Source organism: Lissotriton helveticus, chromosome 5_1 (assembly GCF_964261635.1).
Source record: "Lissotriton helveticus chromosome 5_1, aLisHel1.1, whole genome shotgun sequence".
NCBI lineage: Eukaryota > Metazoa > Chordata > Amphibia > Caudata > Salamandridae > Lissotriton > Lissotriton helveticus.
This window is the reverse complement of record NC_136065.1, coordinates 1567978071-1567995467: the sequence shown is the minus strand read 5'-3', so window position 1 is coordinate 1567995467 and position 17397 is coordinate 1567978071. Positions and strand designations below refer to the sequence as shown.

Here is a 17397-nt window from a genome sequence, read left to right as displayed (position 1 = left end):
GAGGCCAGTAAAGGGGTACTACAGAGGATACTATGAGCGGCTGTTAATTCCAATGCCTAGAAATGAAAATATGGTATGAAGTGCTGTAAAAACCAAATCATTTTCTGTTAAATAACCATCTTTTGCACTAGCTTACCAGTTATTTATTTTGTCCAGCGATTACTATAGAGGCTATTCCGTAGCACCACTGTAAAGAAAATGAATGTCATTATTACTGCTGTCTTCTTTCCCAAACATCTTCCACTTATCAAAATGGAAAATCTCTTCAGAAAATAGCTCTAAGCCTAGCAGTTCTCTTCATTTTAACTCAGGTATAAGGGCCAGTACTTAAAGTTACAGGTAGCACTGGGAAGCCATTTAAAGGGCAGCAGTTAGCGCTTTATAAATTTCCCTTGTTTATTCATTTAGCTGAAGGATGAGGAATCCCAGGTAGGTTATTCGGCTGAGGACTTCCTGTGTTGCTAGTTTTGTGCTCTTCATGGGTCCTATCTCTACAAAAGGGAGGGTAGTTTAGAAAGAGGTGAATACTGGTTGTCTGTATTTTTCTAGAACACTGGGAGAAGGGAGTTCCAGAGTACAGCACCCAGATCAATATGCTTTCATGTTCGAAGCAGATTCATCTGGGTGATGGAACCGCAATGAAATTCACACTCCGGCTGCTTTACATGCCTATAAGCAGGGCCACTGGAATTATGCTGCAGGAGAAAGCTAAATTATATGGCAGGGTTAAGTAACTTGTGGCAAGCAAATACATATTATGCTGCACACTGCGGCACATTTTGTAATAGGTTTACTTCATTATTTCATCATTTTTAAACTTTGGAGCACACTGTGGGCATTGGTTGCACCTCATTAGTGCTGGATTAATACCCAACTATAGCAATAAGCAACACAAAGGTGACAAGTCCAGCTTTGCAAATGGCCTTCCACTGTGCTGCAACAAGTGTTGCTGCATTTTTGTCACTTTTGAACCGTTCGAGTTAGAAATAATTTGTTTGTTAAAATCAGCAGATTATGCAGCAGATGCTGGCTGATGTGGCAAATTCAGCAAATCTATACTTATGTGAAAATCGCCGCATTCACTTAATTCCAGTGGCCCTGCCTATAAGCCTTTTCTGTTGAGCCATTTCAAAGCATTTGCTTCAATCCAAGTGCACAGAGCAATCAGATTTTAAAGACAAAAAAACGGGTACATCCAAAAGGAATGCAATGCAGCCGCGACAGTGGGGCACAGAATGATTTAACTGACAGGGTAGCACTAATGTTCCAAGTTTACGGTTTTTGTAGCAATAACAATGACATTCTTTAATCTGTGGTGCTTAAGTTGTTTACTGTTAAATACTGATAATTCTGCACAGGTACACATCAAGACTCGTCTCCCTCAGTGCAGAATTCCTTCATGACATCTGAAGCATTTCCAGAAATTTGCTAGGATAGACACTGAAAACCAGACTATTCTGGCAAATTTGGTATGTCTTGTCACCTACACAAAGACCAAGTCAATCTATTTAGCCTGGGTCATGTTGGAAAATACATCTATTACACTTATTTGGTACATCCACCGTTTTGTGAAGCCATGCTCCAAAGCAGCCTGCAACCGAGTGGCTGCAATTCAGTGACTTTACTACATGTATACGACTCTCTTTGGTTGTTCCATCATTTCATTACCGCTAAGGTTATGTTTATAACACTGTTTTTAGCATTCACGTCCTTTTTTTGTGAATTCAGGTAACATATGTTCTTATCTCGTCCTCCTGCAGTACATTTGTTTGCAGAGAGTGATTTAAAAGTTAACTTGTGGACAGTGCAGCCTAAGCTCTCTATCCCAGGATGTGTTCCATCTGTTTCTTTTGATTTACTCAGACAAGTCTCGACTTGTACTGGCAACAGGACAGATGGATGCGACGTCCTTGAACATGCCCGGGCACTTCTGATGCCAGGCAGGTGACCCTCCACTATCCCCTCTTCGTCTCAAAACGTAAACCCTACCGCCTCCTCCAACACTTAGGCCCCTATTCAAAACTGCATCGCCGCTGTTACGTCTAACGACTGTCCCTCTAGCTGCAGCTTCCTAGTCTACCCAGACCAGCTGCCTATACCAATAGTCCATCTCTCGCCCTTCACACCCCATCTCCTTCATTCCTGCTGGTCTGTTCGTTGCCCCCAGGCAGCAGCACCACGAGTACAGTGCTTCATGAAGCTTCATCGGTGCTACCCATCCCTCGTACTGAGCTTACCTCGCTCTCCCCAGGCACACCTATTTCACACCTGTATTACCAGATATCTCCGTGTAATAAACTACGCAGAGTTGCTGTCCAAACTTCAAATCTGTTAGTTCACTTTGAATCAACTAAAGGAAACTAAAGACCACATCTCCCAGAATGCATTCCCCTGTCAAACGAAACCCAGGACTGAAGCAACCACGGTGTCCTTGGTAATACTACATGACTACAACCTCTACCTACCACCATCCCCAAATGTGTAAACTTTGCTGCATTTGTTTCCCATCAACAATCCCCAGCTCGAAAGCAGAGTGTTCTCCTCATCACGGTTCAAAGGGCAAATGTCCTCCTCTTGCTGCTGTTGCATACATGCACACAAGTCCCATTCCTTCCCAGGGTGTCACCTGCCCTACCCTCGATGCTGCTCTTAATGTTGGAGTTCCTACCCCTCTCTTGCGGCAGTTTCCTCCCTGTTCGTCACCTACAACCTCCTCCCGGTTCTCACCCCTCCTCCTCGCCTTCCTATTAATAGGCAGTTACATCTGTTGCTCTAGACTTTCCCAGCGCTTACGTCACTGTTGTCAAGTCTTCTCGGCTGCCTCCGGGGGTGGGGCTTCCGTCCTCCACGGGATCTGCACGCTGATTGGCTCCGCGTCGCCGAAGCGTAGAGCGCGAGACAGCATAAAACGCGGGGGCGCTGAGCAGAGGGCCCAGTAAAGCCGCAGGACCGGGGATCCGAAATAAAACGACACTCGACCCGGCCTGACCAAGGACGTGTGGGCCTGGGAGTGGCTGCCGCCCTTCTGCCCGGAGACAACAGAGTATTGGAAACAACGCAGACCGGAGAAGCTGGGAGGACGTTTCCCACCATCAGTCCTGTCCAAAAGAAGCCACGTCAACTCCAACTTACTCCGCTCTCAGGGGTCCGAACCAATCGTCTCTAACGATCCAAAAGAACCCGAAAAAACGCAAATCGGCTGACCTTCTGCCCCCACGGATCTACAAGAGGCCCCGTCATGCCGCAGGACCCTGCCGCCGCCTCTCCTGCCCAGTCTGTCCCTCTCCTGTTGCCGGGGCGCCCGGAGATCACCGCTGCCGCCGGCTTCCTGTCCTCGCTGCTTCGGGGTCGAGTGAGCGAGAGCCGACTGCGGGGCTTTGGAGGGGCTATGGCCGAGGCACTAGCAGGTGAGAACGGAATCTTTGCATTGTACTCCGTCTCCGCGGAGATGTTCAACCCCCCCCCCCCCCCCCCCAGCGACCCATGTCTGACCGGTCTACACTCCTGAAAAAGTGTGACCTTAATTCACGACTCTGTGGATCCTTTGCCGTAGAAACCCCCTTCACTTCGTGGCACAGCTAATACAGTACACATCAACCCAGTGTCGTCACCACCCCTCCCCCATGTCTATGGAAACTTGATACTGTTAAGCAGTCACTCCGTTATGAGGGTCCCCCTACATGCGTTACATGACACTGTCGCTCACTCGAGCACCTCTATAACCCACCGTGTACCGTACCGTACAGTCATACAAAATGAGATATGGCCACCGTCGACGAATATCTCAAAGCATCATACGGCTTCTTGGCGCAAATCCATGCACACGATACCGTTCCTCCTTACCACGATATGGCATGTACAACGAACCATTGTTGCACTGTATTAACATGAAATCGCGCTTGGCTCAAGCTATAAACGCACGAATAACCCCCCCCCCCCCCCCCCCCCAGAATGTACTTATGCCCAGGCACCTTCCCATCCTATAGTCTTCAACAATGTCGCTGTTAGCGTTGTCAGTTAATTCATAAAAAGCTTACTTCAGAAGTTTGTTTTATTGAACATCCATGTTTATTTAAATTTCTGGACCTGGTCACTTCAGGGTAATGTGTTGTCTTTATCAAATGTGCTCTGGGAGTGGAGTGCCATAGAAGAGCCACCATGTAAGCGGATCGAAAATGGGGGTCCGTTCGTTCGTTCGTTTTGTTCACACAAAACTGTGAGTTGGAATGGGTCACTTGGAACATAGCCTCTGTGGACAAAGGTGGGAATGACTCGCTGAGACAGTTGTGCGAGGCCCCAGCTTGCTGTTCTACTGGTGGCTCTGGTCGCAAGGCAGTGCCCTATGGAGCGCTGGGGCCATTTTAGTTTCCAATGACGTATACAGTTTTTTTTCTTTGCTGGATCCTGCTGTGGATGAGCTCACTCCATATTCATTAATGGTTGGTAAAATCGTTTGAACCAGTGGATGACCATACACAAGTTAGATATTTGTATATCATTTTTTTCAATTTAAAATTTACAGCCGGATGATTATTACCTGTCGCGGTAGTCTCTAGAATTGTGGTTAATATGTGCCCGTGTTGGGCGTGATCTTTAGATGCACAGTGCCTTAAATTAATGAGCGGTTGTTTTCTGTTTTAGACCACTATAAACATCACTGGTTTCCAGAGAAGCCCGCCAAAGGATCCGGATACCGCTGCATTCGCATCAACCACAAGATGGATCCCATCATCGGCAAGGTGGCGAGTCGGATCGGCCTTACCAGCCAACAGCTGTTCGCGCTGCTGCCCCGAGAGCTCACGCTGTGGGTGGACCCATTCGAGGTGTCATATCGGATCGGGGAGGACGGTTCTATCTGTGTGCTCTATGAGTCGGCAGCCCTACCCCCGGTTCCCCCAGCCCCCTCTTCCACCTTCCCATTACTGACCTGTAAGGAGGAGATGATGATGGGGCGCACAAGCCCGCCCAAAAACTACATGTTGACTGCAGCTAGCTAACGCCCCCATGGTTGTGTGCACGCCAGGGGGGTGAGGTGGGGCGTAGCGATACCTCATTCTGGGACCTCAATCCTAAAGAACAAGTCACTGGAGAATAGAGCAACACACAAAAGCAAGCGGGGTGGGGGGAGGAGGGGCGCTAGGGTTATGTATGAGAGGCCTTGCTTTTTAAGTGTGCCTGAAGCTAAATGAACCTGTGGAAGCGTTTGGTTAATGTAAGGTGGGGGAGGTAGCAGGGTATGATGGGAGGGAGGATATTGCACTTCAAAGATTGTCGGGTTTCAAGCCTGGCCTGACCAAGAACCCACTGAGTCCCTATTATTGGGACCCAGTCACTGCCTGTTTACTACGGCTTGTGGCCTTCTACCAAATCCTCCCAGCACTACGCTGCCTCTATTTGTAGGGTTTTGAATATTATACAGCACTTTCGGCCTTGCATTTCAACTTCACTGTAGCACAGAAGGAGGGAGGGAATGTCCCTCCCCCTTCGGATTTCTGGATTCTGGGGCCCCTGTTCCGTGCTGTCGACAACATATCAGGAAAGATTGTCTTTGTTGCCCATGCTGTTAGGGTAGAGTGTGCCCTAGCTCCTGGAGCCCCAGAATCCAGACAATTTCACACCTGAAGTACCAAGAGATGTGGCCAACCGTTGAAGTCTACATACACCCTACAACCCCACCAGTAAAACATTCCCTAAAGTGTCGCTTCACTATTCCTACGACGCCTTTACTACGTGTGAATTTAATCGTGTTAGACCTCCACAGGTCCACTGTGCAATATTTTAGGTTCTGGGCTTTGGCCTGGAGTCCTGCCTTGTACCTCTCGTCCAAAATATGACCATGCCTAGGACGCGCATCAGCTGATAAGAGGGAGGAGCCAGACATGTTTGGAAGGTTACCTTTATGCGGCAGCTCAGATCTGGCTCCAGTGGTCTCAAATTCCTTAATGGCGAATTCGACTGCCTTGAATTTCTCGTTGCTCGACTGGCCCTTACTCTGGTGCATGACACTGCCCCGAGTTGTTCTTTATTTTCCCAGTCATCCACCTCCCTCTGTGCACTCGCTGCTGCTCTCCTCGGCATGGGTCAAATGTTTCATTTCAACCCAACCCAGGGCCCACTCACCTGCAACGTTCAGAAGCTGTGAATTGATGTTCTCAAGTTGCCTTCTACACTGACGCGGCCTAGGGTTGAGGAGCCGTGACGCATCACCAAATGCTGCTTATCTTGTTTGTTTTTTGACCTTACATGTATTGCTAAATTGGGCTGCTGAGCAGTCCGCTTATTTGTATTTTGGTGAAAATTCTAGACTACAGTGTTTTTTGTAAGGGCAGAGGGGAAAACTGCGTGAATGATTTTATATGAAATGTACAGTTCTTGACAAATGTACAGTTTTGTTACCCTGTTGTAATAAAAATGTAGCACTATCTTCGAGCAAGCTGGTGTGCACTCTTTGTAAGCGGTGGATGAAAACTGATATTGGGTGCAAGTTAAACATCATGTCCTACTGTCACGTGCCTACTACCCCCGTGTATTCTTTATAAAGCGATCCTTCACGGAAAGGATGACATGACTAGGTTGCTAAGTAAGAACCCCCATAATATGCTTCGGGGGGACAGATTCCGGTAATGGGGTTTTAATTTGGGCTGGATGTTTTGCTTTTAGTTGCTAACAAATAAATGCGGCAGATGTAACAGCACCCACCCCCGCGCTTTAGACGCACTTTTAAGATCACTCCCTCCAGCCCACCAAAGTAACCCGGTCCCGGTGTAACATGATTTCTGGATCTGTTGGAGGAACGCTTCATTTATTAACTAGGAGCAGGAGGGTGCTTTGTGCCCGCCGATTGGGAATGTTTGTAGAGAGGCCATTTTGCAGTGTGCTGCCATTTTAGGTCTATCGAGCCACTGTACGCCTCCTCACCCCCAGTAACCTTGCCCGGGCATATTTAACACATTTGCCGTGGCTTTTGTGAACACTCGTGCAACAGTTCTACAGCTAGCCTTGACTAAACTTTTCCTTTAAACCTAAGATAAAACAGGAGATTGTGCGGTGCGCACCATCCTGGTGCTTGCCTGCATCGAGAAAAGTATGGAGCTCACTGAATGTGAGTTCCCTCAACAGTTCTGTGATCAGTCGCTGAAAGGGTATTTTTAACACCGTGTTTTTTACACCCAAGTTATTAACAGAATATTGAGGTTGGGAGTACTTTCCCACCGTTTGCCCTGGCTCAATTTATTGACGAGCATATTAATTAGCGCCATTTAACTTTAGCTGAATAGGGAGTCTTCTATTTCAAAGTAAAGGATATTGTTCCTGCCTCCTGCTCCTTCAGTTGGTTCAAATCGCACCTTTACAGTGTTTGCGATGAACCAGCAGCTGTTCAAACCTTTTAGTATGTGTCCACCTGGCCCTTTCAGTTCACGCTTCCATCTGCTTTATTTGGTCTTGTCATTCGTGGTTATAAGCTAAAACTACTGGCAAGTCAGCCGTACAGTACGAAGCTGGTGTGGAGGGGAAGTGACGTGCCCAGTGCTGCTTGTGAAAGCTATCAAAATGGGTGCTATCCTTCAGGAAGTGGCTGCAAGTTTCGAGATGCCCCTCCTCGCGTATGCTGGATTTCACTAATATTCACACCAGAAGCTGCATGCCGCTCATTTCAGCCAAGGTGAAGCAAGACTGCCCTAGGGCATAATAAGAAACGTCTGTGACTACCTTCAGTGAATCTTGCTACTTATAATAATGATGGTACTAAAACCAGCATGTTTCTCTCAGCAGCTGCCCTTTCTGGATGTCTGGCTTGTTTTAGGCCTTGCTTCCTTCTGCACACAGATTTGATGCGCTTTGTGCAAGGATGAAGACTGCTTCAAAGAAATAAACCTCTCATCCCAGCTGCCTGGCTTAGGTTCCCAGTTGGGAAAAGACGCTTTGTGAAGAGCTCGTAAATGGACTTTTGTTGAACTCTATTCCTTTTACGACTAGCATTTGCACTACAATAGATCTTGCATTTGCGAGAGTTTAAGCTCTCGGTATTGTAAATGTGTTTTGAAAACCTGCAAGCAGTGCTTAACACGCACTTTGTACTTGTGGTCCTTGCTTACTAGAAGCAAGGCTGGCAGTAAAAAAGGTGCCGTTACTGCCAGCCTTGCTTATCGTAAGCAAGGGCCATAAGTACAAAGTGCGTGTTTAGCACCGCTTGCAGGTTTACAAAACACATGAATAAAAGGCCTTGCCTTTAAACACTGCCAATAGCTCAAGCTCTTGCAAATGCAAGACCTCGTTCAGTCTTTGATGGGCAGTAGATTGCCATCTATGGTGGGATGAATCGTGGCAACTATGTGAATGCCAACAAATTTGAGTTTGCACATGTCTGCAAATTTTACAGGGCGTTCTAGCTCTGGATCGCTTTCTGGTCCTGGGTTAGGATTTGTCCAAGCAATAGTGCAGTGCTGTACCATAATGGGTGATATGTGCCTTTAATCTCCTTTAAGAGCGCAAATCCACCATTTTTGAACACCATGATTTGCACTTTCAAGCCTTTGATGTCCATAAGTGGGACTTGCAATCGTGTGGAGGGCGCGGGGGTGCAAACAATGTACTTTGAGACTCTTTGGAATGACAGCCTTTGTAAGGTCTCATTCCTCTACCATTTTCAAGAGATCCTGTGCAAATATTTACTCCTGCTCAGTGGCAGTGTGTTTATAGACAATGCTCCTGAAATGCCATATTCTTGAGCACTGATGACATTATACATAGACACTTTAAGTAATTTGCCAGATACAAACTGTCTGTGCTTCACTGTGTTCCTACCTAGTTTACAGAACAAGCCGGCACTGGATTTCTGCAGATGGATTATATTTCAAGCAGTTTATTTCTTTCTGTTTTTGGGGCACTGATTGATTTGCTTTTTAGGTCTGAACAGTGTAGCTGTGTCCAGATATGTTTCCAATTGTTTATCTAAAATTACGTTCGAGTAGGCTTTGGCTCAATATGGCGGATTAATACCGTTGCTTACATTGGGCCAGTGGTTGCAGTGGGGTCAATCAATTGAGATTTTTGGGGACCACCCCATATTTGTTTTTATCAGACTTTAACCTAGAGCAAAACACGGAAGGAATACAAGAGAGAAGCTGGGAAAAGCCGCAACCAAGGGAGAAAGCTGGGATGAAAAAGAGAACCTGCAAAATAAAGGGCTTAGTAGTGTCTGGTGATTCATTAAAGAGTGGAATCAAGACTGCACACCTTCGTGTTCGACATACCGTAATTCCGCAGCACCTGCAACACTCTTCTAAGCAAAAGCTTGGGCCTTTTAAATTAAATTATGAATTGACTTGCTGTTATAATACTGAGCATTTGGTGTAACATCCTGCCTTTCAGGAATGCACGTGGGACGATTCTGCATTCTGAAAAGTACTCTTATCAGCACTGTTATACTCTAAACATCCTGTATGCGTTCCATAAACCGAGCAGTTCGTTTCCTGGCATTGGCACAATGAATAGGGCTGGCATTTGTGTATGCGAACAGCGTTTGAGAATAATTGTGTTGACACATTAAAACCAGACCTATTGTCTCTGCCAGTGCTTGCAGAGACTGGTTTACTGCAATGGGGTGTATCTCAGGGTTTTCGCAGGCCTGTCGAAGACTCTAACCTTTACAGACCGTGGCAGCTCTGCTGCTATTAAATCTGCCTAGAATCTCCCTATCTGCTCCTGCTCCGGCAGTGCTGCACTGGCTTCCTTTAAGGCATTAGAGGTCCTTTAAAGCCATGTGCTATTACCACAACATTTTCAACAATAAATGCCCTAAATATCTTCTTCCTCTAATTACACTGTACCTCCCTTAAATGAATCTGAGATCAGCTGAAGCTTCTTTTGCATGCATTGTTAAATTAAGTGTGCTGTAGGCTGCTCCTTCAGCTACTTGGCAGCCAAGATGTGGAATTCTCTTCTTTGGCTCAGGCAAGAAAAATGTGAAACTTCTTTTCGCAAAAATCACGAAACGTAGTTTATCAGATCAACTTAAATTAATGTTCTTCTATTTCTGTTATGTATATGTGGGACTAAACCCGTACCTCTGGTACAAAAGGCAGCTGATGTAGCTGTGCACTTTATAAACATTATACATCTTTTTAAGGCTGATCCTGTTTGGCCTTGTGCCAAGTTCCACAAGAAGCCATTGGTGATCAAATCAACTGTCAACCAGTCTTGACGTTTTCAACTCTATAAAAAGAAATCCACTGAAGTGTACAAGGCGAGGACTGAAGCTGGTCAAAACCCCTCCCCTCAAAAGGGTTGGCTCGCATTGCTCCCGTTTCACTTCAAACCATTCTTGGCTGGTGGGGAAGGGTTGTGAATGTACCACCAGAAATCCCAGTGCAGTAGGTCCGTAGTGTACCCTCCACTGCCAAAAAGGGTAGGGTAATGGTCCGCTCTTCCAGCTGTCTCGACGCCGGCAGAGGCTTGCTGACTAACATCCTGTCCTTATGTAATACATCAATGTTATGCCCCACAGATCATAGGGTTTGGTGTGTTCAGAGAAGAACCACACCTTGTTGCGTGCACTTTCATGGCCTTTAGAGTGACGAGTCCGCCATCGTGACGCCTCATGAGCACGTTCTTGTCGTATGTGCCAATGTTTCCTAAGGACGTTTTGTGGATTGACACCTGAGGCGTGCCGCAAGCGGTTTGCCGTGTTATGTTGCTCAGCTTGTTCAGTCAATGCAGTATTGCGCCTCAGCGCATCCAACATATACAGCTGATACCACACTTTTAACACGAAATGCCACATTCCACTTGGCTTACTCCAACCTCCCAGACAAACTAGGTACTCCCTTTTGAAGGAGACGGTTCAATCTCTTTTTGAGTGAGATGTGTTTGTGAAGTACTAGCTGGTTGCCTTACCCAAATCTCTGTACTACCTTTTGTTATCCAGTGTAGGGACTGAATCATGGTCTCTATGCAGCGGTGGCCCACACCCTCTGCTCATGGGAGGCAGCTTTTCAGCTGACCCGCAGGAACTGGACCTGTGCTGTCCTTGGCCATTAAACTTTACCAACGTTGCACTTTTTTTCTTTTACCACTTGTACATAGTGCGAAACGTGCCTCCCTATAGTCTGTCGTTCCTGAACAGGTATCAGATAACCTGGTGGTTTGAGTGTCTCAGTATATCACCCAGCAGCATGTGCATGTCGGCTGTAGTTCTCCCACTCCAATGACTAGCATTCTCTTCTCGTAACTACCAATAAGGTGAAAGCTGGAGCTGCTTTGGAATTAACTTACCTGGGTGGACTCCGCAGTGGACCCAATTTTTGCGAGGGTCAGATGCAGGCACCCGGAATGGCCCTCTCCACCCCAATAACCACTGCCCTTTGGATTTAAAATAATACTGTGAAAAGAGACCTGGAGGGGAGTGTACATCCAGCCAGTTACTGCAGTACCCTCAAAACGATCACAGGCCTTTCTTCGCTGAAAATACCATTGCACTTTTTACATTGACCCTTGTTGAAATTGAGAGCTTTTTTTTTGTTGGTATAGAACCCCATGGTTTTTGTGCCAAACAAATTTAAGAGTAGCAGAAAGGAAAATATTTTTGCGAAGGATAAGGTATATTGATACGTGGAAACAGATGCACATTCATTAAAGAAGAAACTTTTTGTTGACAGAATCTGCTCTAGTTGATAAAATGTTTGACACTTCAGGATCTTGACTAGTTTATCTTTGTGGTTGGGTCTGAACTCCTGCCAGCCCAACCTTTTGTCAATTACTGCGTGCAGCCTTCCACTATCCATCTCTTTTCCCAAATCTGATGTGCCTTTTTAATGAAGAGTGCTTGTTCATTGGTTACACGGAACTGGCCATTGAAGAGGGAAGCCCTTGTGTTATTTTTTTAATGCCCAAACGCTGCAACATCGTCTTTAGATGTTTACTTCATATCAACAAGTATCATGGCCGGAACAGGAGGATTGTGGTACTGGTCTTATCTTCCATTCACACTTGTTGCTGTTGTTTTTGCCTCCTCCCTCCTCCCCCCCCTCATCTGCAGAAGTGAGGCTGTTGCCTCTTGCCGTGGCAATTACCTTTTAAGTGTTCTGCTCCAATATTAATTCCTTCAGGTATGGTTAGATGTTTGGTATACCTTTGTCTTGGTTTTATTCCACATTGTGGAATATTCAGTCTACAAGTTTTCGATCAGCCAGGTCCTCTGTGCCTTTAAGCAAGTGTCTTGTGTCTTTTTTCTTCTTCTTCTCTCCTTACTACTGATGCAGTGTTTTGGCCCTATCCTTTTACAATTTGTCCTCTGGCGGACCTTTTTATCCAGCTGACAGGTGAGGATAGGTAGCATTACAACAATACATTTCAATTAAAAGTAACACATTTGGCTACGCGATAAAGAATAGGAATCAGGAACGTAAGAAGTTTTATTACAAATTAGCAATCTCACAAACAACAAACCTCAGTACCACGCTGTAAAGATACAGAACAAAAAATGGGAAACCTATCCTCCTAAAGAAGTTTAGGCTGTTCAGTATTAAACAAACGGGAAGTTCATTCACAGCAATACAAATGATTAACATTAAGACTTGATTCTCTGAGAAGAGTTTTTGGTCCTCTTTTCTATACATGAGTAAATCTAGAATCATCTAAGTTTAAATCCAAACTAGGAGGACAGTTTATTGGTCTAAGGAATCTCAAATTCCGGGAACTGCAGAAAAATCTAGGGAAGTGAAAAGTTAAAGGAAGGTGTTAGCATTGCAGAAGCTCAGTCAAGAGTCTGCTTGGGTCAGGAGTATTTTGAGAACAAGCCTAAACCACACATCAGTCCAAGTAAAAGTGCTCTAGCATCAGACAGTGTAGCCTCCAGTTATCCATACTAAAATCATTCAGTTAACACCCCTCTGCTCGCATCATCAGGGGTTCTATTGTCTTTCTCCATTCTCATGTTGTAAGCTGAATCGTCCGCAAACTATCCCACACTGAACATGGTAATAACATCGTCCTGGCTCCACCAAACCCATGTGGTAAAATTGCTCAATAGGACTATTTGGTTAACAATTTGGCTCTCCATCTTCTTCCGTCAAGCTCATCTTCTCAGGCTCTCTATTGCTAATACACTGTTATATCTATTCTCAAACTAACAAAGCATGTGACTACCTGCAAGAGAAAGCCATGTTATCAGAAATGGAAAACATTATTTTTTGCAGAATAGAAAGGAGGCCTTGTAATGGCTAGTTAAACTATTAAATCAATGGTGCACATCTAAACAGAAATGAATATAAATTTTCAGTACATCAGATTCAGACTGCATGTGGAATATGGTAAATCTTTTAATAGTCAAGTTTAAGTTTGGATAAGAGCTACATTTTATATGAAATATACATATAACCTTAGTGCACTCGGTACATAAATCCATTATCGTTTCTAGAGTAAAAACAGTTTACATATATGAGGGTGGTTTTTATTTAGTCATCTCAACAATAAATCTTTAATGAGTTATGGCACACAATGATGTATTCAATTCTTTAGTGAATGCACTTAAATAATAATGTCGAGCAACATTTCTTATTAATGTTGTTGGGCCACACAAAAAACATGTGCTAAGTGTACATTTGGATTAGGCATTTGTGACGTGTAAAGGTGGGGGTCAAAATTACCCTGTACCAATACTATGTAATTGGAATGTGAACATCATCTGGTTCCTTCTTGTGGTTTGTCAGAATCCTGGAATCTGGGGCTGTGATGATCTGTTGTGCCCAGCAGATGTCTGAGATTTGATTTGGAGTGATGGTCTTTTGAGGACATCATTCATACACCTTCCTCCCTGCCAGTGTCAAAGGAAAAAAACTGCAATCAACATATAGGGTCCTAAACTGAAATGATTGGGGAATCCTTTGTAGTTACCTGATCTCCTTAGTTTCTTTGGTGTATCCCCACTGATCTGCTCCCTAGGGGATACCTGTAACATTTGACATGAATGAAGATAGCTTCAAGTTGGGAGCAGTGCCTTGAGGTAATTTTTGTTTACAAATTGTTACAGGCCCCCTTTTGTCACCTCTGCTTTTTTCCACAACATCCTGCAAGTAATGTTTTCCAGTAACAAGCAGAGGAAAGTTATTCTAAAAGTAACTGAATCTGTTTACCATTTCCTTTTTTTTACCAGCCAGAAAAAATATTTACTTAAGCTTGCAACACATAATTCCCCCCCTCCCCAATGAATCTGGCGTTATGATATGCAGTTTGCTGCCATGTTCTATACTCCTCCTAGCTTTACCCTCTGTAGGTTAAATTTGTGTGAGTTATCCCCTGCGGCTAAAGCGAATGGTTGAGTTATAACAGGTTTATAAAGCGCATTGTCTACTTGTGATGTCCTAGTGCTAAAAGCCATGACATTTCGACAAAGCAGGTATCGCATTTAATGGAAAAGAGTAGTATTTGCCTTTTCCTCAATGTTAAATTGCTGGAACAGAGCTGGCTCTGTTGGTAACTTCTTTCAAAGCATAGGGACAGTAACAGAAAAAGTGCGACTGCTGGTTCAAGTTTTACAAAAAATGTAAAAGCGCTCGGAAAGATGACATTTTTTTATGGATATATATCTTTAAAGGCATCTGGAAATAAACTTAGGGGTTGTACTGTAGGGGGAATGGTGACTGCGCAACACAAAATATAAATTAAATGAACTATAAATCTCTGTTGCGCTGGGAGCCAGTGACGAGACTTCTAGAAAGTAAGTGCTCCAGAAACCAGTCTGGATTTGAATGGATTGGAGGCAGTGGAGAAGAGCGAGTTTAATGCTCAAGTACAGATTATTGCAGTAGTCCAGTCTCACGCCATTAGTAGCAGAAATGGACAGATTTCTGCTCTTGAAAGTTAAATAAGGTAAGACCAGGCGAAGTTGACGGAGGTGGAAGGTGCAAGAAGAAACTATTTCTGATTCTTGAAAAGCCATCTGCAAAGCAGCATTGTTTTAGACTCCCAAAATCTTCACTGTGGAAGAGGATAAAAGGGGCTCTGGCACTTACGATAAAGAACCTAGCCCTTAGATGACAGGTATTCACAACAATCCTATGCGGTCCGGAAGTTGCAGTGTAGGTGACTAAGCCAGCGTATCTTATGAGCAAATTCAAGAGATACCAACATCTCTCCGCGACCATGTGGCAAAGCTAGGTCCCCATTAATATACTACGTGACTATGTACTAATGCATGCTTTACTGTTGCAGCATTTAATTATTAAGAATTTGCCTCACTTGAGCACAACTAGGAGTGGCGAAAACAGGGCTGGTCCCTGTGTAGTCCTGACGAAGAGCTTGGGGAACGCTCGAAACATGTTGACTCGAATTACTAGGTACACTTAACTCATTGTAATTAGGACCCCTAGTGTTCTACCCCGTTTTTAATCATACCTTCTAGGAGCAAGAATAAATCATCGTCGCCCACTAGATAGGTAGTTTTAACTCACTTCTAAATCCACTCCACTTCACTACACTGACTGCACTACACATAGTCCATCACTTCAGTGCTCCAATGTAATTCCGCAAGTCGTAGCACGCCTCAGTCCAGAGAGGACTGGGATGGCCCCAATGATGAAGCATGTCACCGTGGGGAAACCCTGGTGAGTGAGGGGACTCAAGAAAGAAAACTTTTTCTTTCTGACTCTTAACTATTCCAACTCCAGCGAGTGTTGTGAATACCAGTCATCCAAGGACTAGGTTCTTGATTCCTAGATTCAGGGATTTGCTGGTCCACATAACTTTTGGAGAGTGAGCCTAGCCATCTTTCCCTCTTTCTCCCCCCTCCTTTTGAGTACACTCTGGCACTTACTGCAGGTTATACTGAGCTTCAGCTAGTGCTCCTTCATTCATGGACAGAATTTGGGATGTCGCATTAGTGTAGAGCTTTTGGATCGAGACCAAGGTATATTTATCTAGGTATTGGGTCAAAGGCGGATGTAAAGTTTAGTGTAGGTGTATTCAGATGGCAGCCTCTGCCCTGTGAACTAGGAAATCATAGTGGGTGGAAAAAGGCCTTACTGATTGTTCATAGTCAAAGTAAAACATTTTTTATTTGCTTTGGTACTCAACTGAGGACCACAAACTTAAAAAACAGTTTACATGAATAATCATAAGAATTAATATAGTGTTAAAAAAGACTTTAGAAATTTGTAGAAATTATAACAGACCCATTCATCAGGTGGTTGTTTACCTAATGATAAGTTATTTACTGTAGTAATTTTACATTTCCGATATATCGGCTCAAGATATCTTGCCCGTGCTTTAACTACATTTGGATGAGGACAGACAAATAAAATATGCACAATGTCCTGATCACCTCCTTGGCAGAGGTTACATGTCGGGGAGTCTGCTAGTGACCATCTGGAGGTGAAAGTAGAAACAGGTAGGATGCCTAAGCGCAACATAGTTATGGCCCTTCTGGCTCCATGTGAAAGGCAAAACCCCAAATATGGCCGCATTTGCTTGTATTCCAATGTCTCAGTAAAGGTTTTATATGTAGATAACTTACTACAATGTATGAGATCGAGATCGTAGCTTAATCTTGGTGTGAAGCATTTCAAAAAGAGTTTCAATTGGGATTTTGATAAAGAGAGCAGAATGATTGTTCATAAAATCGGGTTGAATCCTCTTTGACATGGTGAATATGACTTCTCATCTAACCAATTGTTCAGCTGATTTAGTGGAGTGTCATCCAGCCCTTCTCCCCCCACTGAAGGTTATTACTTTGCTATCAATGAGGCTGATGGGTCTCTAAGATTGTGCATGCTGGTCTTTGCCCTTTTTTGTTGATCTAGACCAATGATGTATCTTCCATGGCACAGGGAGAGCTGTGTGAACATCATCTGAAGTATCTGGGTCCCTTGTTTAACTTCATCAAGCACACTTGGGGCACTCTGGTTTTTAATAGTTGTATCACCAGCTCTGCTCTCACATTATGTAATGCTTCAGCAACACCTGGATGTCCTCCATTTTGCAAGACCTTTAAAATGTTTATTTTAGCTTCTGTTTGGTTAGTAGTCTATTTTGATGCTACTGGGGATAATCAACATCTGTTTACCCATTCACCACTACAGGATAAGGTGCTTGTTGCACTGCAGTATTTACTCCACTTCCTCTTACATATTTGTGTCTCCTACAATTAAAGCCTTTTATCAATGCCTCCAGAACGTCATCAGAAATTGTGTATGCAGGTTAAAGAACTGGATGTTTTGTGCAAACGTCTGCTCTGGTCTTGATGCAAATGCCACTACTCACTCCATAATGTTATGCCTATGCCACATTCAAACAGTGGTCCAATCGGAAAAGGCAACACCAGGCTTAGGGGAACTGAATATATCAACTAATCTACTAATGCATCCTCTCTCAAATGAAGTTGGAAAGTTATTTCCGACTTAG

The 17397-nt window shown here is 44.4% G+C and overlaps 1 protein-coding gene across 1 annotated transcript; it reads left to right on the top strand.

The window, feature by feature from the left end:
* Nucleotides 1-2888: 2888 nt before the first annotated feature.
* LOC144755587 (protein BTG2-like) lies at nt 2889-6424 on the top strand. Its single transcript, XM_078644695.1, has 2 exons — nt 2889-3407; nt 4642-6424. Exons 1-2 carry the CDS (start codon nt 3239-3241, stop codon nt 4995-4997), a joined length of 525 nt encoding a protein of 174 aa, XP_078500821.1. The 5' UTR covers nt 2889-3238; the 3' UTR covers nt 4998-6424.
* Nucleotides 6425-17397: the final 10973 nt, after the last annotated feature.

Coding starts and splice junctions, on each gene's coding strand:
- LOC144755587 (XM_078644695.1), top strand. CDS start 3,239: ATGCCGCAGGACCCTGCCGCCGCCTCTCCTGCCCAGTCTGTCCCTCTC. Junction 3,408..4,641: donor TATGGCCGAGGCACTAGCAG/GTGAGAACGGAA, acceptor TTTCTGTTTTAG/ACCACTATAAACATCACTGG.